This window comes from Melanerpes formicivorus, unplaced genomic scaffold (assembly GCF_026170545.1).
Source record: "Melanerpes formicivorus ecotype bairdi unplaced genomic scaffold, bMelFor1.0.p_v2 SCAF_2, whole genome shotgun sequence".
In the NCBI taxonomy this organism is placed as follows: Eukaryota; Metazoa; Chordata; class Aves; order Piciformes; family Picidae; genus Melanerpes; species Melanerpes formicivorus.
Genome location: NW_027142354.1, coordinates 194800 through 219049, shown reverse-complemented (window position 1 = coordinate 219049; position 24250 = coordinate 194800). Strand labels below are relative to the sequence as shown.

General features: G+C 46.2%; 1 protein-coding gene across 2 annotated transcripts in view; it reads left to right on the top strand.

Annotated features, from left to right (window-relative positions):
- Nucleotides 1–24250, top strand: part of IBTK (inhibitor of Bruton tyrosine kinase) — an 80448-nt gene that overhangs the window by 43338 nt on the left and 12860 nt on the right. The window contains exons 13-25 of one of the 2 annotated variants that reach the window (XM_068148655.1): nucleotides 335–421; nucleotides 3453–3535; nucleotides 3642–3679; nucleotides 6363–6459; nucleotides 7315–7416; nucleotides 10092–10209; nucleotides 11436–11496; nucleotides 13689–13816; nucleotides 14953–15065; nucleotides 15766–15869; nucleotides 17392–17555; nucleotides 18793–18885; nucleotides 20844–20996. In XM_068148655.1, the coding sequence (XP_068004756.1) occupies nucleotides 335–421; nucleotides 3453–3535; nucleotides 3642–3679; nucleotides 6363–6459; nucleotides 7315–7416; nucleotides 10092–10209; nucleotides 11436–11496; nucleotides 13689–13816; nucleotides 14953–15065; nucleotides 15766–15869; nucleotides 17392–17555; nucleotides 18793–18885; nucleotides 20844–20996 (1341 nt within the window). Of the gene's footprint in view, nucleotides 1–334; nucleotides 422–3452; nucleotides 3536–3641; nucleotides 3680–6362; nucleotides 6460–7314; nucleotides 7417–10091; nucleotides 10210–11435; nucleotides 11497–13688; nucleotides 13817–14952; nucleotides 15066–15720; nucleotides 15870–17391; nucleotides 17556–18792; nucleotides 18886–20843; nucleotides 20997–24250 lie in introns of both variants that reach the window. The other variant, XM_068148646.1, reaches the window with a different exon arrangement.

Sequence of the window (24250 nt, the reverse complement as noted above, 5' to 3'; positions counted from 1 at the left end):
GCAAGAAGGTCTCCCCTGAGCCTGTTTTTCTCCAGACTAAGCAACCCCAGCTCTCTAAGCTGCTCCTCACAGGGCTGTGCTCCAAACCCCTCCCCAGCTTTCAAGCAACTCAACATCTTTCTTAAACTGAGGGTCAGTTACACTTTACAGTTGCAGTCAACACTTTCCAAGAGCAGCTGATCCTATCTAGTTCTCTGTGCTGCATGATTTTGCTCCTTTTTCATAGCTGTGATCTGAGCCCACTGAAGTGTTTTGACTTTGTGAAGTTGCTCTTCTTAGTGGTTTGAACTGTATAGAAATTCTCTTGCTTACTACTGGTGTTCATGATTTGCAGGTTGGATGAAGTCAGGTTAGAGAATGGAAAAATTCATGTTGTCAACAAGAAGAATGGGAACAAACCAGAGTTACATCAGAATAAATGGTAAACTTATAAAATCATGCTTCCCATACCATCTTCCTCTTATTTCTTTATCTTTTAAGTGTAGGCTAAGAGTGATTAGCTCTATATCATCTCATGGTGTACAGTTGTCTCTTTCACAGGAACTCATGTTTGGAGTTTCCAGACTGAGGTAGTAATCTGGATAGATGTGTATGGTACATTCATGCTTTTAAAACTGTTTTTTTTCTATACATCAATATGGTTTTGGCTTAACTGTATCATGGATGAGCCATCATTGGGGGTATCACAGTGTCACAGTATAACTAAGGTTGGAAGAGACCTCAAGGATCATCGAGTCCAACCTATCAACACAGACCCCATGACTAGACCATGGCACCAAGTGCCACGTCCAATCTCCTCTTGAACGCCTCCAGGGATGGTGACTCCACCACCTTCCTGGGCAGCACATTCCAATGATGAATAACTCGCTCGGTGAAGAACTTTCTCCTCACCTCGAGTCTAAACCTCCCCTGGCGCAGCTTGAGACTGTGTCCTCAATTTTTACTAGCAGGACAGAATGTCTTCCAGACAGCTGACCTCCAGAGCTGGCAGAAGGAGCCAGGGAGCAGCATAGTTTTCCACTGTTCCAAAATGGGGTAGTTGGTGATCTGCTCAGCCGCCTGGATCCCCACAAGTCCATGGGACCAGATGGGATCCATCCTAGGGTGCTGAGGGAGCTGTCAGAGGAGCTGGCCAAGCCGCTCTCCATCATTTTTCAGCAGTCCTGGCTCACTGGCGAGGTCCCAGAGGACTGGAAGCTGGCCAACGTGGTGCCCATCCATAAGAAGGGCCGGTTGGATGAGCCAGGGAATTACCGGCCTGTCAGCCTGACCTCAGTGCCAGGCAAGATCATGGAACAGGTCATCCTGAGTGCATTAACACAGCACTTAGAGGATGGCCAAGGGATCAGGCTCAGCCAACATGGATTTAGGAAGGGCAGGTCCTGCCTGACCAACCTGATCTCCTTCTATGATGAGGTGACTGCCTGGTGGATGTGGGGAGGCCTGTGGATGTAGTTTACCTGGACTTCAGCAAGGCCTTTGACACCATCCCCCATAGCAAACTGCTGGCCAAGCTGTCAGCCCATGGCTTGGACAGCAGCACTCTGAGCTGGGTTAGGAACTGGCTGGATGGCCGAACCCAGAGAGTGGTGGTGAATGGTGCCACATCCAGCTGGCGGCCAGTGAGTAGTGGAGTCCCCCAGGGATCAGTGCTGGGCCCCATCCTCTTTAACATCTTTATTGATGATCTGGATGAGGGCATTGAGTCTATCATCAGTAAATTTGCTGATGACACCAAGCTGGGGACAGGAGTTGATCTGCTAGAGGGTAGAGAGGCTTTGCAGAGAGACCTCGACAGGCTGGACAGATGGGCAGAGTCCAACGGCATGAGATTGAACACATCCAAGTGCCAGGTTCTGCACATTGGCCACAGCAACCCCATGCAGTGCTACAGGCTGGGGTCAGAGTGGCTGAGAGCAGCCAGGCAGAGAGGGATCTGGGGGTGCTGGTTGATGGTAGGATGAACATGAGCCTGCAGTGTGTGCAGGTGGCCAAAAAGGCCAATGGCATCCTGGCCTGCATCAGGAAGAGTGTGGCCAGCAGGAGCAGGGAGGTCATTCTGCCCCTGTACACTACAGTGGTTAGGCCACACCTCGAGTCCTGTGTCCAGTTCTGGGCCCCTCAGTTTAGGAAGGAGGTTGAGTTGCTGGAACAAGTCCAGAGAAGGGCAACGAAGTTCGTGAGGGGCTTGGAACACAAACCCTATGAGGAGAGACTGAGGGAGCTGGGGTTGCTTAGCCTGGAGAGGAGGAGACTCAGGGGTGACCTTATTGCTCTCTACAACTACCTGAAGGGGGGTTGTAAACAAGCAGAGGTTGGTCTCTTCTCCCAGGCAGCCAGCACCAGAACAAGAGGACACAGTCTCAAGCTGTGCCAGGGGAAGTTCAGGCTGGAGGTCAGGAGGAAGTTTTACACAGAGAGAGTGATTGCCCATTGGAATGGACTGCCCGGGGAGGTGGTGGAGTCGCCGTCACTGGAGGTGTTCAGGAGGAGACTTGACAGGGTGCTTGGTGCCATGGGTTAGTTGATTAGGTGGTGTTGGGTGATAGGTTGGATGCGATGATCTTGAAGGTCTCTTCCAACCTGGTCTATTCTATTCTATTCTATTCTATTCTATTCTATTCTATTCTATTCTATTCTATTCTATTCTATTCTATTCTATTCTATTCTATTCTATTCTCTTGTTCTGGTGCTGGTTGCCTGGAAGAAGAGGCCAACCCCTTCCTGGCTACAACCACCTTTCAGGTAGTTGTAGAGAGCAATGAGGTCTCCCCTGAGCCTCCTCATTGTCAAAGCTTTTAGTTGTTTATACTGTAAAAGAAGTAACTTCCCTAAAGCAGACCATTTAAAATGGACTAGATTTAGGCACAACTGATTGATTTGGTCAGAGCAGTTTTGAGACAATAATGGTGAGGGGCTTTTGAGGGTGTCAGGGAATAATAGGACTAGGGGGAATGGAACAAAACTAGAAATGGGTAGATTCAGATTGGATGTTAGGAAGAAGTTCTTCCCTATGAGGATGCTGAGACACTGGCACAGGGTGTCAAGGGGGGTGGTGGAAGCCTCATCCCTGGAGGTTTTGAAGGCTAGGCTGGGTATGTCTCTGTGCAACCTGCTGTAGTGTGGGGTGTCCCTGCCCATGGCAGGGGGGTTGGAACTGGCTGATCCTTGAGGTCCCTTCCAACCCTGACAATTTCATGATTCTGTGGTCATGTTTTGAAAGAAATCCTTCAGATGGAATATTAAGAGCTCAATTTTGGATAAAAGATTTCTCTCTTGAAACTGTCCTGCCAGTACTTTGAGATTCATTTTACATGATGCTATCATGGTTCAGGTTTGCCTTTCTGTTAAAGGAGAAATCCTAACTGCTGAAGAAAGGCTTTATTTGTGGAGTGTACATCTTGTAGCTCTTCCTCATAGTCACAGTTCTGCTCCTGTTCAATATCTTTCAGCTCCTACCTCTGCGATGTGACCCTGAAATCATTAGATGGAAAGGAATTCCCGTGTCACAAGTGTGTGCTTTGTGCAAGACTTGGTATGTGTGGGCATTTTTTTCTGCATACATATAAATTATAAGTAGTATTGTCTTTTTATCCACTGACATTTGACTGCATCATGAACTGAAATGCCTTTCTTTACAGATTATTTTCACAGCATGTTAAGCAGCTCGTGGATCGAGGTAAGCGTGCTAATAAAGACGTGGTGGTTCTTTTGGTTGCATCAAATAAGTGACAGCTGTGCAGTTTTACTTTGAAGAGCATATCCTAAAACTGGGAAAAAGAAAGGCTAGGTTCTTGGATCCTGTTGGCAAGACAAAAAAGAGTAGAGTAGAGTAGAGTAGAGTAGAATAGAGTAGAATGGAATAGAATTAACCAGGTTGGAAAAGACCATTCAGATCGAGTCCAACCTATCACCCAACACCATCTAATCAACTAAACCATGGCACCAAGCACCCCATCCAGTCTTTTCCTAAACACCTCCAGTCATGGTGACCCCACCACCTCTCTGGGCAGCACATTCCAATGGCCAATCACTCTTTCTGTGAGGAGTTTCTTCCTAACATCCAATCTACACCTCCTCTGGCACAGCTTGAGACTGTGTTCTTTTGTTCTGGTGCTTGTTACCTGCCACAATTTTGGTTACTCTATATTTGTACTGTTCAAATAATGTATTAGATGAGACTAATCCATGTAATATGCCATGTAAATGCCATGGTTTAGTTGGTTGGGTGGTGTTGGATGATAGGTTGGACATGATGATCTTGAAGGTCTCTTCCAACCTGGTCTGGTCTGGTCTGGTCTGGTCTATTCTATTCTATTCTATTCTAATATACCAAAGGAAATTAAGAGGTTTACTTTGAGGTAGTTCCTAGGTTTATAGAAGCTGTAGTTATGGGATACTGCTTTGGAAGAATTCTATACAGAGGGAGTGGTTGCCCATTGGAATGGACTGCCCGGGGAGGTGGTGGAGTCACCATCGCTGGAGGTGTTTAGGAGGAGACTTGATGGGGTGCTTGGTGCCATGGGTTAGTTGTTTAGGTGGGTTGGATTGGTTGATGGGTTGGATGCGATGATCTTGAAGGTCTCTTCCAACCTGGTTTATTATTATTATTATCATTATCATTATCACTTACAGTTCAAGTAGTATGGATTAGGTTTTCATAGGTACTGAGTGAAAGATACAGCAGAATTGAGAATCAGTGTTGCTGAACTATATAGTTGCCCAGGGAGGTGGTGGAAGCCTCATCCCTGGAGGTTTTTGAGGCCAGGCTGAATGTGGCTCTGGCCAGGCTGATGTAGTGTGAGGTGTCCCTGCCCATGGCAGGGGGGTTGGAACTAGATGATCCTTGAGGTCCCTTCCAACCTTACCAATTCTATGATTCTGTGATAATAATGAAATATGTGATATTCAGAACTATTCCACTTAGTCACCAGCTGCTACTCCAAACAGTGTAAATCTTTTTTTTGTGTCTTGGTCCCTATTTGCTATCTGTGTCTCAATGCCCTGGTTGTTGCTAGATATCTCAATTTCACTGCATGCCTCACTTTAAGTATCTGAGTAACTGTGATAATGCTTGTTGAAAGAGAGAAGAGTGGAGAAGCCTTTTTCAGGGACTGAAAGCTGAAGTCATGTGCAAGAGTTTCCTCAACTTTCACAGCTTTTTGGCAATATGTAGATCATAGAATCATAGAATCAATAAGGTTGTAAAAGACCTCAAAGATCAAGTCCAACCTGTCAACCAAGATCTCATGACTACTAGACCATGGCACCAAGTGCCACATCCAATCCCCTCTTGAACACCTCCAGGGATGGGGACTCCACCACCTCCCTAGGCAGCACAACCCAATGGCTAACGACTCTCTGTGAAGAACTTTCTCCTCACCTTGAGCCTAAACTTCCCCTGATGCAGCTTGAGACTGTGTCCTCTTGTTCTGGTGCTGGTTGCTAGAGATGAGACCAACCCTTTCCTGGCTACAACCATCTTTCAGGTAGTTGTAGAGAGCAATGAGGTCTCCCCTGAGCCTCCTCTTCTCCAGGCTAAACAACCCCAGCTCCCTCAGCCTCTCCTCACAGGGCTGTGCTCAAGGCCTCTCCCCAGCCTTGTTGCCCTTCTCTGGACACCTTCAAGTGTTTCGATGTCCTTCTTAAACTGAGGGGCCCAGAACTGGACACAGGACTCAAGGTGTGGCCTAACCAATGCTGAGTACAGGGGCACAATGACTTCCCTGCTCCTGCTGGCCACACTATTCCTAATGCAGGCCAGGATGCCGATGGCCTTCTTGGCCACCTGGGCACACTGCTGGCTCATGTTTAGGTAGCTGTTAGTCAGCACCCCCAGGTCCCGCTCTAATGGCTAGTGTCTGCTGAGACCAAAACTTTGCCTCAATGGTTAGGATGATTCTTCACATGGAGGGTTTGCTGAGGACCTTGTTTTTCTGAAGGGTTATCAGTAATAGCTGCTTTCATGTTATTCTTCCACAGTAACTTGTGATTTCAATAGATCTTTTACCTTGAAAAGAAAACAGTTCAGTACTTGTGTAGTGGGTTCCTGTAGCTCCACTTGCAGGCAGAGGCAAATAATCAAGGGGGATTGTCAGGGAAGACACTCAGAGTGATGAGAAAGTGAACTGTTTCGTGGCCATGTGGGCAGATTTTAATTGCAGTGCTACAATCAGCTCTTAATTGAAGAACAGATTCTGTGCACATGCTTAAATGAGCATTTGAGCAGGTGACCCTCAGTCTGAGTCACTGGCTAAATATAATTGCTGCCTTAATTTTGTGTCTGATTTCAAGCAGTCAACTTATTTTACTCTGTTTGTTTGGGGGTGGCTTTTTGTTTTTTAAACCCATTTGCTTTTCAGGCTTCCTGTTGTTCAGCTCTGGAAATGCCAATCCATTCTGACATCCTGCAGATAATTGTGGATTACCTGTACACAGATGAAGCTCTTGCAGTAAAAGGTGCCTTTCATGTACTTTCAGCCCAGCTGCAGCTCCTGCAGTTCTCATCATTTTTGTTTTGAACAGAAATGTGCTGCTTGTTGTGCTTGCTTTGAATGTTCATGTGGAAAACCCAAAGGTCTGTGCCCCATGCTTCAGATTTGAAGTGACAGCTGTATCCCAGAGCTTTCTGTGCCTTGGCTTTAGTTTGCCTAACTGCCATTTTTCTTTGCTTTCCTTCTCTTGCTTCAGAAAGTCTGTCTTCCTTTAAGCTCTTCCTTGTGCTGTGAAAATGCCATCTTCCTTTTCTTTCCTTCTCTTGCTTCAGGAAGTCTGTCTTCCTTTCAGCTTTTCCTTGTGCTGTGAAAATGCCATCTTCCTTTTCTTTCCTTCTCTTGCTTCAGGAAGTCTGTCTTCCTTTAAGCTCTTCCTTGTGCTGTGAAAATGCCATCTTCCTTTTCTTTCCTTCTCTTGCTTCAGAAAGTCTGTCTTCCTTTAAGCTCTTCCTTGTGCTGTGAAAATGCCATCTTCCTTTTCTTTCCTTCTCTTGCTTCAGAAAGTCTGTCTTCCTTTAAGCTCTTCCTTGTGCTGTGAAAGTGCCATCTTCCTTTTCTTTCCTTCTCTTGCTTCAGGAAGTCTGTCTTCCTTTAAGCTCTTCCTTGTGCTGTGAAAATGCCATCTTCCTTTTCTTTCCTTCTCTTGCTTCAGGAATTCTGTCTTGTTTAAAGCTCTTCCTTGTGCTGTGAGAATGCCATAAAAGCTTGCAAAGCCCTGAGACTTGTCCTTTGGTAAAATCTCCTTGAAGCTGCATGTGTTGTAGTTGCTTTTGGCTTTCCTCCCCCTACCCAGTGTTCACACACAACTTCTGTTTTCCAGAGTCTCAAAATGTGGAATTCATATGTAATGTTCTGGTGGTAGCAGACCAGCTTCTTATAGCCCGACTCAAAGAGATCTGTGAAGTAGCCATTGCAGAAAGACGTGAGTTCTTCCCCTTGTATTATGGGATGGGATGGGATGGGATGGGATGGAATAGGATGGAATAGAATAGAGTGGAATGGAATAGAATAAACCATTATTTAGTATAGAATAAACCAAACCAGGATGGAAGAGACCTTCAAGATCATCGCGTCCAACCCATCAACCAATCCAACCCACCTAAACAACTAACCCATGGCACCAAGCACCCCATCAAGTCTCCTCAATGGAAGAGAGTGGAGTGGAATGGAATGGAATGGAATGGAATGGAATGGAATGGAATGGAATGGAATGGAATGGAATGGAATGGAATGGGATGGAATAGAGGGGGATGGAATGGGATGGAATGGAATAGAGGGGGATGGGATGGAATGGGATGGGATGGAATGGAATGGGGATGGAGTGGAGTGGAATGGAATAGAATGGAATGGAATAAAGTAGAATAGAAGGGAGTAGAATAGAATGGAATAGCATGGAGTGAAGTGGAGTGCAGTGGAGTAGAATAGAATAGAATAGAATAGAATAGAATAGAATAGAATAGAATAGAATAGAATAGAATTAACCAGGTTGGAAAAGACCTTTGAGAGCACCAAGTCCAACCTATCACCCAACACCATCTAATCAACTAAACCATGATACCAAGCACCCCATCCAGTCTCTTCCTAAACACCTCCAGTGATGGTGACTCTACCACCTCCCTGGGCAGCCTATTCCAATGGCCAATCTCTGAAGAATTTCTTCCTAACATCCAGTCTAAACCTCCCCTGGTGCAGCTTGAGACTGTGTCCTCTTGTTCTGGTACTGGCTGCATGGGAGAAGAGACCAACCCCCACCTGGCTACAATCTCCCTTCAGGGAGTTGTAGACAGCAATAAGGTCTCCCCTGAGCCTCCTCTTCTCCAGGCTAAGCAACTTCAGCTCCCTCAGCCTCTCCACATAGGGCTGTGCTCCAGACCCCTCCCCAGCTTTGTTGCCCTTCTCTGGACACCTTCCAGCATCTCAACATTTTTCCTAAACTGAGGGTTACACAGGGTTAGAGAATAAAAATACCCCTATTTTTTTAGATGTAAGTGTTCTTGCCTTCTTCAGCACAGAGTCAGTTGTGTGTATTCCTTTGCTTGGATTACCTTTGGCTGTTGGTTGTGTAGCTGTTAAAAGTTGCTGCTTTGGTCTGGGTGATATTCTAGGTTAGCATAATCTTCCATTCCTTATGCACCATTATCTTTTTCCCAGAATCACAGAAACATTCAGGTTGGAAAAGACCCTCAGCATCACCCAGTCCAACCAACAACCTTACTCTGCAAGGCTCACCCCTAAACCATAGTCCCAAGCACCACATCCAAACTACTTTATACACATCCAGGCTTAGTGACTCAACCACTTCACTTGGCAGCAATTCCAAGGCCTGAACACTCTTGCCATCAAAAATATTTCCTAATGTCCAGTCTAAACCTACCCAGTCACAGCTTGAGGCCATTCCCTCTTGTTCTATCACTAATCACATATGAGAAGAGACCAGCAGCAGCCTTTCCACAATGTCCTTTCAGGTAGTTGTAGAGAGCAATGAGGTCTCCCCTCAGCCTTCTCTTTTCCAGACTAACCATCCCCAGCTCCTTCAGTTGCTCCTCATCAGATTTCTTCTCCAGGCCCTTCCCCATCTTCCTTGCCCTCCTCTGCAGTGGCTCCAGCACCTCCACATCTCTCTTAGTTTCATAGTTTCATAGTATCAGTCAGGGTTGGAAGGGACCACAAGGATCATCTAGTTCCAACCCCCCTGCCATGCCCAGGGACACCCCACACTAGATCAGGCTGGACAGAGCCTCATCCAGCCTGGTCTTAAACACCCCCAGGGACGGGGCCTCGACCACCTCCCTGGACAACTCATTCCAGGGCTTCACCACTCTCATGGTGAAGAACCTCCTCCTCACCTCCAGCCTGAATCTCCCCACCTCCAGCTTCATTCCATTCCCCCTAGTCCTATCACTAGGTGATAAAAACTGGACACAATACTCCAGGTGTGGCCTTCCCAGAGCTGAGTACAAGGGGACAATCACTTCCCCACTCCTGCTGGACACAGCACCAGAACAAGAGGACACAGACTTAAGCTGTGCCAGGGGAAGTTTAGGCTGGAGGTTAGGAGGAAATTCTACACAGAGAGAGTGATTGCCCATTGGAATGTGCTGCCCAGGGAGGTGGTGGGGTCACCATCACTGGAGGTGTTCAGGAGGAGACTTGACAGGGTGCTTGGTTGCATGCTGGATGATAGGTTGGACGCGATGATCTTGAAGGTCTCTTCCAACCTATTCTATTCTATTCTATTCTATTCTATTCTATTCTATTCTATTCTATTCTATTCTATTCTATTCTATTCTATTCTATTCTATTCTATTCTATTCTATTCTATTCTATTCTATTCTATTCTATTCTATTCTATTCCCAGCCAGGATGCCACTGGCTGTTCTGTTTCTGTGAAGCAACCACTGCATTCAAGCTGCTACAAGGTTATGCAAAGCTGTCTGCTGTTCAGGGCTCTTTGAGCACTATCATTTTTCCTTGGAATGGAGAAGCCTGTATGTTACATTTCAATAACTAGATAGTGCTGTGCAACAAGTCTTAGAAACTGGTGTAGGATACTGCAGCACATTGTCCAGCTTGGTTTGTTATGTCTCTCCTTTGCAGTTACTTTAAAGAATGCTGCTGAGCTGTTGGAGTTCTCAGCAATGTACAATGCTGAACAGCTGAAGCTGTCCTGTTTGCAGTTCATAGGACTCAATATGGCAGCTTTGCTTGAGGCAAGGTAAGGAGGAATGCAAATGGGTTCAGATGCTGGCTGTTGAATTCAAACATCCACAAAAGGCAGCAGGGTTGGAAGAAGCAATGGGACTAATTGAGAGTTAAAATGCAGCTGAATGCTTCCAGTGTAAAGGGAGCCTCATTTTTCATAGTATCATAGTATCAGTCAGGGTTGGAAGGGACCACAAGGATCATCTAGTTCCAACCCCCCTGCCATGCCCAGGGACACCCCACACTACATCAGCCTGGCCAGAGCCTCAGCCAGCCTGGGCTTAAACACCTCCAGGGACAGGGCCTCAACCACCTCCCTGGACAACCCATTCCAGGGCTTCACCACTCTCATGGGGAAGAAGCTCCTCCTCCCCTCCAGCCTGAATCTCCCCACCTCCAGCTTCATTCCATTCCCCCTAGTCCTATCACTGCCTGAGATCCTGAGAAGTCCCTCCCCAGCTCTCCTGTAGGCCCCCTTCAGATACTGGAAGGCCACAATTAGGTCATCTTGGAGCCTTCTCTTCTCCAGACTGAACAGCCCCAACTCCTTCAGTCTGTCCTCATAGGCGAGGTGCTCCAGCCCTCTGATCATCCTTGTGACCCTTCTCTGGACACCTTCCAGCACCTCCAGATCCCTCTTGTGATAGGGGCTCCAGAACTGGATACAGTACTCCAGGTGGGGTCTCCCCAGAGCTGAGCAGAGGGGGAGGATCACCTCCCTCGACCTGCTGGCCACACTTCTCCTGATGCAGCCCAGGATCTGATTGGCTTTGCGGGCTGCAAGTGCACACTGAGAGCTCCTGTTGAGCTTTTTGTCCACCAGCACCCCCAAGTCTCTCTCCTCAGGGCTGCTTTCCAGCCAGTCCCTGCCCAGCCTGTATTTGTGCCTCGGATTTCCTCGACCCAGATGCAGGACCCTGCCCTTGCTCTTATTGAACCTCATGAGGTTGGCTTGTGCCCACCTCTCCAGCCTGTCCAGGTCCCTCTGGATGGCCTCCCTTCCCTCCAGCGTGTCTGCTGCACCACACAGCTTGGTGTCATCAGCAAACCTGCTGAGGGTGCACTCAATGCCACTGTCCATGTCACCCACAAAGATGTTGAACAAGCCTGGTCCCAAGAGTTCTTGGTAAACAGGGATAGAGAAACTGCTTACAACTCGGAGAATCATGGAATTGATTTGAACTTTTCATTAACACATTTTTTTGAGGTGCTAACATAAATTTGTATTTGTTTTTTTAGGACTCTTGATGTCTTAAGTGATGAAGTTGTGAAGGACCTTTCTGTTTATTACAGGAAAATGGTAAGTTGTGTAAGCTGAGCATAACCTATTAGGTTTAAAATGAGAACAGATGAGTAACAGAATCACAGAATGGATCAAAATGGACCTTAAAGATCCTCTAGTTCCAATCCCCCTGCCATGTGCTTGGGAACCTTTCACTAGGCAAGGTTGCTCAAGGCCCCATCCAGCCTAGCTTTGAACACTTCCACGGAGGAGGCATCCACAGCTGCTCTGAGCTGCTCTGTTCTAGTGGCTCACTATTAAAAAGAATTTCTTCCTAATAGCTAATCTAACTCTACCCTCTTTCAGTTTGAAGTGGTCACCCCTCATCCTCTCACTACAGTACCTGATAGAGTCCCTCCTGCCCATCCTTTCAGTAAGTCTCCCTTAAGTACTGGAAGGCTGCCATAAAATCTTCATGGAGCCTTCTTTTCCCCAGGCTGAACAACCCCAACTCTCTCAGCCTGTCCTCATAGGGAAGGTGTTGCAGCCCACAATCATTTCTGTGGCCCTCCTCTGAGTCCATTTGAGCATGTGTTATGCTGTAGGCCTCAGAGCTGAGCACAGTAGTCCAGGTGGACTTCCAACCTGGGTTATTCTATTCTATTCTATTCTATTCTATTCTATTCTATTCTATTCTATTCTATTCTATTCTATTCTATTCTATTCTATTCATCACAGAACCACAGAATTATCGGGGTTGGAAGAGACCTGAAGGATCATCTAGTTCCAACACCCCTGCCAGGGTCAAGGACACCTTCTCCTAGATGAAGGTTGCACAGAGCCACATCCAGCCTGGCTCTAGAAGCCTCATCCCTGGATGATTTTTACCACCTCCCAGGGCAACCTTTTCCAGTATCTCACTGCTGTCACGGGGAAGAATTTCATCCCAATGCCTGATCTAAATCTACCCTCCTCTAGCTTGGATCCATTTCCCCTAGTCACAGAATCATAGAATTACCAAGGTTGGAAGAAACCTCAAAGATCACCAAGTCCAACCTGTCACCACAGACCCCATGACTAAACCATAGCATCAAGTGCCATGTCCAAGCTCCTCTTGAACACCTCCAGGGATGGTGACTCCACCACCTCCCTGGGCAGCACATTCCAATGGTGAACGACTCTCTCAGTAAAGAACTTTCTCCTCACCTCCAGCCTAAATTTCCCCTGGCACAACTTGAGGCTGTGTCCTCTTGTTCTGGTGCTTGTTGCTTGAGAGATGAAACCAACTCCCTCCTGGCTACAGCCACCCTTCAGGTAGTCGTAGGCAGCAATAAGGTCTCCTCTGAGCCTCCTCTTCCCCAGGCTAAGCAACTTCAACTCCCTCAGCCTCTCCCCATAGTGCTTGTGCTCAAGGCCTCTCCCCAGCCTTGTTGCCCTTCTCTGGACACCTTCAAGTGTCTCAATGTCCTTCTTAAGTTGAGGGGCCCAGAACTGGACACAGTACTCAAGGTGTGGCCTAAGCAGTGCAGAGTACAGGGGCACAATGACTTCCCTGCTCCTGCTGGCCACATTCCTATCACTACCTTCAACTTTAATGCAAAGGGGAAAGCCAAGGCCTATTATTATGTAATATTCTTTAACTGTACACTAGTAAAAGGTCAGGGTTTGTAAAACTTTGAAACATTTGTTTTTCAGGAGTTACAGGCACCTGAAACATGCTTTCTGACTCAGTTAAAATAGTTCTTCTGTTTTGCTTAAAGACTCAACTGAAGTTTATAAACTGGTTGAATAATTCATTACTTGATCTGTGAAAGTGTTTTAAATACAATCAGTTTGGGCTCTTTTTCACCAGAGATCATATATATCATGACCTCATCAATGCTTATAAATAGGTAAAGGGTTAGTCCTGAGAGGCTGGAGCCAGGTTCTGCTGGGAGGTGCCCTATGACAGCACAAGGGGCAATGGTGGAAGCTGAGGCATAGGAAGTTTCATGTAAATATGAGGAAAAAATTTTTCCCTGTGAGGGTGACAGAACACTGGAACAGGCTGCTCAGAGGGGTTGTGGAGTCTCCCTCTCTGGAGATACTCAAAACCCACCTGGATGTGTTCCTGTGTGGTCTGCTGTAGGTGATCCTGCTCTGGCAGGGGGGTTGGACTGGAGGAGCTTTCAAGGTCCCTTCCAGCCCCTGAGATTCTGTGATTCTGAAGCTCTGTGATACATTTGCTAGTGTGCAACTTAAGAGAAACTTGACAACTTTTACAACTGCAGATCCCAGCTATGGTCAGGAGAGTAATTACTCCCTATCCAGATGGACCTGACATAAGTTCTTTTGAGCCTGAAGACGGAGAGAACTTTGTCTTTTTAAGGGATGAAATGAATGCAGAACAAAATACGCAGTAAGTGTCTTTTTTTTTTCCCCATCAATATTTTAACTAAGTCAGCTCTAGATGATCTTTACCCCCCTTTGCATGGTGCCTCAGGGTTACCAATGAAAACATTAACATTGGGTTCACAATGAAAACATTAAGATGCAGGAGGCATGAAGGTTTCAGAGACTGGTCTCAGTTCCCTTAAGTATTGTTACAGAACTCATTGTTACATGTTACAGAACTGATAGAGGAATGAGTAGACACCTATGTAGTGACTCCACAAAAAGCCTCTCAAGGGAGCTTTTGGAAGTAGGGTTCCTGTGGCTGTGATTTGAAGCATTCTGGATTTGTGGTAGCTTTTAGTGAAAAGAAAAAATGCCTTTCATTTGATTCTGCTCTTCCTAATCTCATATACACACAGGTGATATTTTGGTACCATGGCCATTATACTTGCTTTTATTCTAGAAGTACTGTTACCTTCATGGCAATATTTAGAATAGAACAGAATAGAGTAGAATAGAATAGAATAGAATAGAATAGAATAGAATAGAATAGAATAGAATAGAATAGAATAGAATAGAATAGAATAGAATAGAATAGAATAGAATAATACACCAAGTTGGAAGAGACCTTCAAGATCATTGCGTCCAACCTATCAACCAATCCAACCCACCTAAACAACAAATGAGGCCAGCTGTGGACTTTGTTGAACTTCACTGATGAAGGACAAATCAGGAGAGGAAAATGTGGAGATTGGATGTGGTTTTGCTTTATGTCAGTTGCCTCACTGTGTAGCAAGTTTAATCTGACCTAGGTGGCAGTGCCAGCCTATCCAGCTGCTGTTTCTTACAGTGTCTCAGCAGAAGTCTTTGTGCAGCATACTAGACCAGGGGCTAGATCTAGATTGAGGAGAATATTTCCTCTTCCTCCTGGATTTTGGCTATTTTCCCCCTTCCACATCATTTACTAACACTCATGCCAATGCCTAAGCAGAGCTGGAGCAAGCAGCTGGTGACAGCTCATGGGAACAGGTTACTTCCTTAAGTATAACTACTGCTGCTGACTGAAAAACTTCACATTGACGCTTGCAGTTAGTTGTGAGGCTCAATTTCTTTGGCTTGGCTCCATCTCAGGGGTTTGTGTTCTTGTTCTGTTTTTAATAGGGAAGCCCTTTTCAAAAAAGCCAAAAATAAGGCCAAAAAGAAGCCACGAAAACGGTCTGACAGCTCTGGAGGATATAACCTCTCAGATATCATTCAGAGTCCAGCCTCTACAGGTCAGTGGGAAAGAGGCTTCTTTCAGGTATAAAAGGAGAAGATAAAGCTCAATGTGAAACACCATTTCCTTCAATGAGGACATTTTGCAGAGGCTCTCTCTTTTCTAGTGAACACCATGGCTGAATTTGAATGCTGAATTGAATGCTGAATGCTTAACTTCCAAAAGGATATTTGCCTCTTAAACTCGTGCCCAGGGCTCAGATTTCTGTGTGAATGGACACTTTCCATGTGGTTTTAATAAGTGGGAACATCACTGCTAAGGTGTTTTGGTTTGGGGCTTGTTGGTTTGGGGGGGGGTGTTGGTTTGTGTTGGGTTTTTTCCCCCCCTCTTCTGGAATATAAAAAGGAAATTGGTCTCTGTTTACCAAAAGGGTGGTTGAAGCCCTAATTTTTCACTGGAAAGTGTCAGTGTTACTTCCTAAAGTGTGTGTGTTGAAAGAGAGAAAGAAAACTGGAAGTAATCTTACTCTGTCAAAATATTTAAGATAGTCTTAAATTTGTTTATACTTTATTACAGTCTAACAGACTGGATTAGTTAAACTTCTGGGTACTTGGCATTTATCATGGGGAGTGAATGAACTTCCAGGTTGTTTAAGCACTGTTTAGTCAGGCTATCATCACTTCATAGTCCTGTCTTCTTTTCTTATTTCTTAGGCTCAGTAAAGTTGGATAAAACTAACTCTGTGGAATCACTTCCAGAGCTCTTAACGTCTGACTCTGAAGGTAGTTATGCAGGTGTGGGAAGCCCCAGAGATGTGCAGTCCCCTGACTTCACAAAAGGATTTCATCCAGAGAGGACTGAGGTTGGATTTCTTTGTTCCTACTTTATCTTTTTGTTGTTTATCTAACCCATCCAAAGCCAATGGCATCTTGGCCTGTGTCAGGAGGAGTGTGGCCAGCAGGAGCAGGGAGGTCATTCTGCCCCTGTGCTCAGCACTGGTGAGGCCACACCTTGAGTCCTGTGTCCAGTTCTGGGCATCTCAGTTTAGAAAAGATGTTGAGTTGCTGGAAGGTGTCCAGAGAAGGGCAACAAAGCTGGGGAGGGGTTTGGAACACAAACCCTATGAGGAGAGGCTGAGGGAGCTGGGGTTGCTCAGCCTGGAGAAGAGGGAGGCTCAGGGGTGACCTTATTGCTGTCTACACCTCCCTGAAGGGAGGTTGTAGCCAGGTGGGGGTTGGTCTCTTCTGCCAGGCAACCAGCACCAGAACAAGAGGACACAGTCTCAAGCTGTGTCAGGGGAGGTTTAGGCTGGATGTTAGGAAGAAGTTCTTTATAGGAAGAGACATTGGCCATTGGAATGTGCTGCCCAGGGAGGTGGTGGAATCACCGTCACTGGAGGTGTTTAGGAAGAGACTTGATGGGGTGCTTGGTGCCATGGTTTGGTTGATTTTCAACCTTGTCCCCTCCCCCCCTCCCCCTTCCCCTCCCCTTCCCTCCCCTTCCCTCCCCTTCCCTCCCCTTCCCTCCCCTTCCCTTCCCTTCCCTTCCCTTCCCTTCCCTTCCCTTCCCTTCCCTTCCCTTCCCTTCCCTTCCCTTCCCTTCCCTTCCCTTCCCTTCCCTTCCCTTCCCTTCCCTTCCCTTCCCTTCCCTTCCCTTCCCTTCCCTTCCCTTCCCTTCCCTTCCCTTCCCTTCCCTTCCCTTCCCTTCCCTTCCCTTCCCTTCCCTTCCCTTCCCTTCCCTTCCCTTCCCTGATTTTGGGGAGTTCCTGAAAAGCTGCTGTCCATATACCAGAGTAAACCAACTGTAGTTGATGTTTGTCTGATAAAGCAAATATGAATCAGTATTCCCTATTAAATTGAATCAGTAGAATTTATTCACCTGGTACTGCAGGAATCTTTATAAGCTGTAGTGTTCAGAAAATGTCAAAATGAAAGCACAATTGTGTAGAGTCTTTGTCTACTTCATTTGAAATGCAAAGTGGATCTGAAGTTCAGAAGCCTAAAAAACAGAAGCCAAAAGCCTCCAGACAAGTCTTGCAGTTCTTTGACTTCTGTAGTTGTGCAGAGGTACTGTTCAGGATACCTGAGCCATAACTGGCAAAAAGACAGGTTAAGTGTTAAAGTTTTAGGAGAGAATTTTCCACTATCAAGATGCATATTTCAACTGAAGTGATTCAGGGTACAGAGTGAGGTACAAACAATAAAGGGGGGGAGGGGGAAGTAAAAAGACACAAATAGCAACCTGAGCAAGAATGGACTTTGTTATTGGCTTGCACATGTTATTCAGGTTGTTTGTAGTGTCACTCTTTTTTTCCACATGAGTTAAGGTGAGACTCTTCAACATTTGTCTGTCTTTCTTTTTTTCTTCTTGGTTTTGTTTTTCAGGTGAAGGACAAAGTAAGCAGTCAGGGCATGAAACTCCCTCAACCTTCCAAGGAGACAAAGTCATGCAAGACCTCGTCAGCACTGACGCAGTCTGTTCCACAGTCTATCCCCAGTGCCAAAACCAACTCTGCAAGCTCTCCCAATTGGGTAGCAACCAGTTTCAGGTGGAGTAATAGTTGTGATGTCTACCTAACATAGAATCACTGTTCCAGGCTTGGTGGTGAATGCTAATAACATTCTAGTCAAACTTTTTTTGTTAAGAATAGAATAGAATTAACCAGGTTGGAAAAGACCTTTGAGATCATTAAGTCCAAGCTGTCATCCAGCACCATCTAATCAACTAAACCATGGCACCAAGCACCCCATCCAGTCTCTTCCTAAACACCTCCAGTGATGGTGACTCCATCACCTCTTTGAGCAGCACACTCCAATGGCCAATCTCTCTTTCTATGAAGAATTTCTTCCTAAGATGCAGCCTAAACCTCCCCTGGCACAGTTTGAGACTCTGTCCTCTTGTTCTGGTGCTGGTTGCCTGGGAGAAGAGACCAACCTCTGCCTGCCTACAACCTCCTTTCAGGTAGTTGCAGACAGCAATAAGGTGTCCTCTGAGCCTTGTCTTCTCCAGTCTAAACAATCCCAGCTCCCTCAGCCTCTCCTCACAGGGCTGTGCTCCAAACCCCTCCCCAGTTTTCTTGCCCTTCTCTGGACACATTCCAGCAAGTCAACCTCCTTCCTAAACTGAGGGGCCCAGAACTGGACACAGGACTCAAGATGTGGCCTAACCAGTGCTGAGTACAGGGGCACAATGACTTCCCTGCTCCTGCTGGCCACACTGTTCCTGATGCAGGCCAGGATGCCATTGGCCTTTTTGGCCACCTGCACACACTGCAGGCTCATGTTCAGCCTACTATCTACCAGCACCCCCAGGTCCCTTTCTGCCTGGTTGCTCTCCAGCCACTCTGACCCCAGCCTGTAGCACTGCCTGGGCTTTAATCCTGTTCTTCAGAAGAAAGATCTAATTCAGCCTTCAGGAAAGAGCTATGAGCAATGCTTCTCTAGTAGGGAGCAGGAGCAGTTGACTACTGGATTTAGGTCATCTCTACTTTTTATATATATATATATATTTTTAAGTAATCACAGTTCACATCCTTTTTGTTTCACAGTATAATGAGTCCTGCAAGTATTTTTAGTGTCCTTTTAAAGATGTGTGTATTTATAAAAGCTTTGTCTGGAACATTCCATTTGAGGTTTGCCATAATTGAGGAAGCAGACATAAATTATACATCCGGTTACCAGCCTTATGTATGATTTAGAGGCTTGCAGTGAAGGCTGCAACTGTGGAATGTAAGAAAAGATGAGGGCCTTCCTTGCAAGGTAACTTCTTGTTTTGTTTGCATGTAGCCCTGCCAGCCCTCCTGCTATGGATCTGAGAACCATCATGGAAATTGAAGAAAGTATGCAGAAGTGTGGAACCATGCCAAAGGCAAATTCAGGGTTGGTAAAAAACCAAAAGCTATAAAAGAAAAGTGTGATGGACTAGGTTATGAGGAATTTACTTAGTGGTTCAGGCAGTATAGAGTTTAAAGGAGGCAGGGCAAAAAAAACTACACTGTTTTTTTGTTGAATGGATTAGTTTGCTTCATGATGGTGTCTTCTGTGAGCATAGGAAATTTATCCCTTTGGTTTACTGTCAACCTTGGTTGGTCAGCTGCTGCAAAAGCTAGGTCTTGAGCTGCTAGAATAGAATAGAATAGAATAGAATAGAATAGAATAGACCAGACCAGGTTGGAAGACACCTTCAAGATCATTGCGTCCAACCTATCATCCAACACCAACCAACTAAACCATGCAACCAAGCACCCCATCAGGTCTCCTGGACACCTCCAGCAATGGTGACTCCACCACCTCCCCAGGCAGCCCACTCCAGTGGGCAATCCCTCTCTCTGTATAGAACTTCTTCCTAACATCCAACCTGAACCTCCCCTGGCACAGCCTGAGACTGTGTCCTCTTGTTCTGGTGCTGGTTGCCTGGGAGAAGAGACCAACATCTGCCTGTCTACAACCTCCCTTCAGGTAGTTGTAGACAGCAATAAGGTAATCCCTGAGTCTCCTCTTCTCCAGGCTAAGCAACCCCAGCTCCCTCAGCCTCTCCTCATAGGGCTGTGTTCCAAACCCCTCACCAACTTTGTTGCCCTTCTCTGGACTCGTTCCAGCAAGTCAACCTCCTTCCTAAACTGAGGGGCCCAGAACTGGACACAGGACTCGAGGTGTGGCCTAACCAGTGCAGTGTACAGGGGCAGAATGACCTCCCTGCTCCTGCTGGCCACACTGTTCTTAATGCAGGCCAGGATGCCATTGGCCCTCCTGGCCACCTGGGCACACTGCAGGCTCATGTTCATCCTACCATCAGCCAGCACCCCCAGGTCCCTCTCTGCCTGGCTGCTCTCCAGCCGCTTTGACCCCAGCCTGTAGCACTGCCTGGGGTTGTTGTGGCCAATGTGCAGAACCCGGCACTTGGATGTGTTCAATCTCCTGCCCTTGGATTCTGCCCATCTGTCCAGCCTGTGAAATGTGAAAAAGCAAGCTAGTAAACTGCTGTCTTCAATCAGTGGCCTGCTCTGCTGAGCTTTCCTGTTTCCAACCAAAGAGGATTAATCCTTGGACGTTGCTCTGATCCTGAAGTTTCTTTCTTGTCTCGCCTTCTCTGACCTCCCCCAGCCCCCTTGTGCTGATTTTGGCAGTTCTCCCAGATGGAAGTAAGGGCAGTTCCTGATCAGAGAAGCATCCTGAAGACACAGGGATATAAATGTCCTTTTTCAGGAGGCAGTGGAATGAACCTACTGTTTCCCACCTGGTGACACAAACAGAAGAGAACTGATCTTTGAAGTGTGGTATTGTCGTAAGGGAAAGCTAGCATAGTAGTCCTGGAGCCTAGGAAAGGGTTAGTGGCTGGGTGGATTCAGAAGCTGTGAACAAAACTGCCAAGATGGAAGAATTCAAATAACTTAGACAAGGAATCAGGCCCAGCTAGGAAAAATGGCTGCATGCTGCTGTATCCATTTCTTATGCAAGAATATTTTTGGTTTAAGGGAGCTAAGCTTGCAGCTTCTAAAGTTAAGGGATTAGGAAATGGTGTTTGTTCAGCTGGTGGTAGCCTATATCCATTTTGGAGACTTGATCTCTACTCTGCCTGCTCCATTTGTAGACATCTATATGAATAGATGCTTTTTTTCTCCCTGTCATTTTTTCATGTTCATTGATCCTCCTTTTGCTCCCTAGCTGTCTAACCCTCCCCCCCCTCCCCAAACACCTATGATACACTTCTGGCCCTCTAGACAAAGTATTTTGGACTGGGAAGGAAGCATTTCTTAGTTTAATTTGCAAGATAAAAGGTGAACCATCTCAAAGGACACTAACCTTACATCTCCTCTCTTTGCCATAACAATTCACAGCAAAATGGCATCTCATGGAATCAAGCTCTCTCAGAAGCAAAGGAAAATGATTGCCCTGGCAGCAAGAGATAACGGATCAGCAGCTAGCAGCGTGGAGCCTCCTGTGACAGTGCCCACACCACCTACAAAAGTTGCAAAACTAGGGAATGCCTGGTATGTTAAAATGGAATATCACTTCTTGTTCTTTGGAGGGTTTTTATGCTGAGGTCTCTGAGAAGCAGTTTCTTACCTAAAAGTGGCCTCGGGTTCTGTTCGCTCAAAAAGGTGAGCGTTGAACTAGCCTCATCTACATTTGGGATTAATCTAGACATTCAGAGGAGGCAGGGAAGTGCAGTGGTTGCAGTTTAGCAGCTCTTTGAGATTTTGCTGTAATGAGTCAGAAGCCTGTATCCCATCTGGTTCTTGCCTCTGTGTGATGAGGTGCTTGCAGATGGTGTCGAAGAGAAGCACAGAAAAAGAAGATTGAGCGCAAGCTCTGGAACTTCGTCAGCGGGAGGTTATTGAAAGCTGGTTGATGAATGCAGGTTTTTCTGTCAAGAACATAAAGAAAGATGTTAGCCCTTCCTGGGAGAAAGGGCTAGAATGACTTTGGAGTAGAACAAAATTGACTGAAATTACAGATAACAAGGTTATCTGGCTGTCTAGGAGCTAGGAGGAGTGACAGATGCTGCTAAGAATTCTCATGGTAGAAGGATGCATAATGGGTTTAAAATGACTTTTAATGCTGATTACACACAAATGCTCAAGCTAATATCACTCCATTGAATGGAAAAGTGATTTATCATCTGTTCAATGAACTAAGTTTACAGCAGTGAATGTAATGAGCTGCTAGCACGATTCATCTTTGTTCTTCACATTTACAGTTGGCTTGGAATGAAAGCATAAAGGCATGAATGTGAAAGTTGCAAGCTGGGTGAATGTAATGTGTTTAATTACTACAGCATGCATACCCATGTGCATACCCTCAATTTGAGGTAGATCCTGGGCAGTTCTGCCCCTTTCCCTGTTGGAGAAGGTCTATGGCAACTCATTTCTCTACTGGTATTCTAGAATAAACCATTTATTTAGAATAAACCAAACCAGGTTGGAAGAGACCTTCAAGATCATCGTGTCCAACCCATCAACCAATCCAACCCACCTAAACAACTAACCCATGGCACCAAGCACCCCATCAAGTCTCCTCCTGAACACCTCCAATGATGGTGACTCCACCACCTCCCCAGGCAGCCCATTCCAATGGGCAATCACTCTCTCTGTGTAGAACTTCTTCCTAACATCCAACCTAAACCTCCCCTGGTGCAGCCTGAGACTGTGTCCTCTTGTTCTGGTGCTGGCTGCCTGGGAGAAGAGACCAACCTCTGCCTGTCTACAACCTCCCTTCAGGGAGTTGTAGAGAGTGGTAAGGTCACCCCTGAGTCTCCTCTTCTCCAGGTTAAGCAACCCCACCTCCCTCAGTCTTTCCTCATAGGGTTTGTGTTCCAAACCCCTCACCAACTTCATTGCCCTTCTCTGGACTCGTTCCAGCAAGTCAACCTCCTTCCTAAACTGAGGGGCCCAGAACTGGACACAGGACTCAAGGTGTGGCCTAACCAGTGCAGTGTCCAGGGGGAGAATGACCTCCCTGCTCCTGCTGGCCACACTGTTCCTGATGCAGGCCAGGATGCCATTGGCCCTCTTGGCTGCCTGGGCACACTGCAGAAGAATTTTGAGTCTCCTCTCTCTAGAGCTTACCTCTCTGTGCCTTGGTGGGAATAAAACTTGCTGCACACCCACCAGCCACTCTATTGTCAGTGGTCTTTAGCTGTTTGAAATGCTGTTGTAGTAGTTTTCCTTTTGTATTGTATCACTTTCCAATGCAACAGAGCCTGAAGTGGGTTTTGAAAGACATTTGGCCTTCTTCACAAAAGTCTTCTTCCTGAAGTCCTGTTTTTCAGTGTAAGATAAATGGCTTTTTGGAAGTATTTGTCCTGGTTGACTGAAGCACATGAGCTAGATGCCTCTATCTAAATGATTTGCTTCTTAGTACAGGAAATAAGATATTAAGAGAAGCTCTGATAAAAAGCCTATGAACCTTGATCTGACATCTGGAGAGTTTGGTTGTTCATCTGCTCTCTGATAGATAGTTCTTTACTTACTGGATGTTAATTAATTTCAAACTATGAACAGCCTGTGAACTGTTCCTCACATTTAGAAGGGAAGTATAGACTTAAAGGAGGATCTGAGCCCCTCAGTTCAGGAGAGATGTTGAGTTGCTTGAATGTGTCCAGAGAAGGGCAACAAAGCTGATGAGGGGTCTGGAGCACAGCCCTGTGAGGAGAGGCTGAGGGAGCTGGGGCTGTTTAGCCTGGAGAAGAGGAGATTCAGGGGAGACTTTATTGCTCTCTAAAACTCCCTGAAAGGAGGTTTTAGCCAGGTGGGGGCTGGTCTCTTCTCCCAGGCAACCACCACCAGAACAAGAGGACACAGTCACAAACTGTGCTAGGGGAAGTTTAGGCTTGATCTTAGAAAGAAGTTCTTCACAGAAAGAGATTGGCCATTGAAATGTGCTGCCTGGGGAGGTGGTGGGGTCAAGGTGTTTAAGATGAGACTGGATGAGGCACTTAGTGCCATGGTCTAGTTGATGAGTTAGGGTTGGGTGATCAGTTGGACTTGATGATCTTGGAGGTCTCCTCCAACCTGGTTGATTCTGTGGCTTGTAAAAGCAAGTCACAGAAGTATAGAAAAGTATAGACATGTGAGATACTTGAACATGTCCAGAGAAGGCTCAGGGGAGACCTTATTGCTCTCAACAGCTACCTGAAGGGAGGTTGTAGCCAGGTGGGGGTTTGTCTCTTCTCCCAGGCAGCCAGCACCAGAACCAGAGGACACTGTCTCAAACTGTCTCAAGCTGTCTCCAGAAAACACATTGTGCTCTTAAGGTTCTGATTAAAGAGCTTTGGAAAGGAGCTAGGCTCTACTGTGTTACCCTCTTGAGAGGAAAGGGCAGAGTATACTTCAGCAGGATGGAATCCGATCTAACGCTCATGTGGTCACCACGCATGATTCTGTACATTCCCCTGCAGTGTTCCTCTGGCTTGCCCATCTGGAAAATGCCAGTTGCTTAAGAGATCAAAGAAAGAACCAGTGGGAGGTATATGAATGTTTAAAATTATGCCTAGCTGCTGGAAGAGAGCATTTGTTAATAAAGTTTAATCTGCTTTAGGCAAGCCTTCAATTCCACGATTGCCCCTGCGCCTCCTTCCCGTTGTTTTTGTATGTAACATGAAATAAGGTTTACTCCTCTGCCCTAATACTGTATCTGCAGACTTATATTCTTTAAATTCACAGTGGACTGTGAGATTGCATTTGGCAAGAGACTGAGCTTTCCATGCAGGCAATGTAGTTGAAGCCACAGAGCTTGTGTTCCA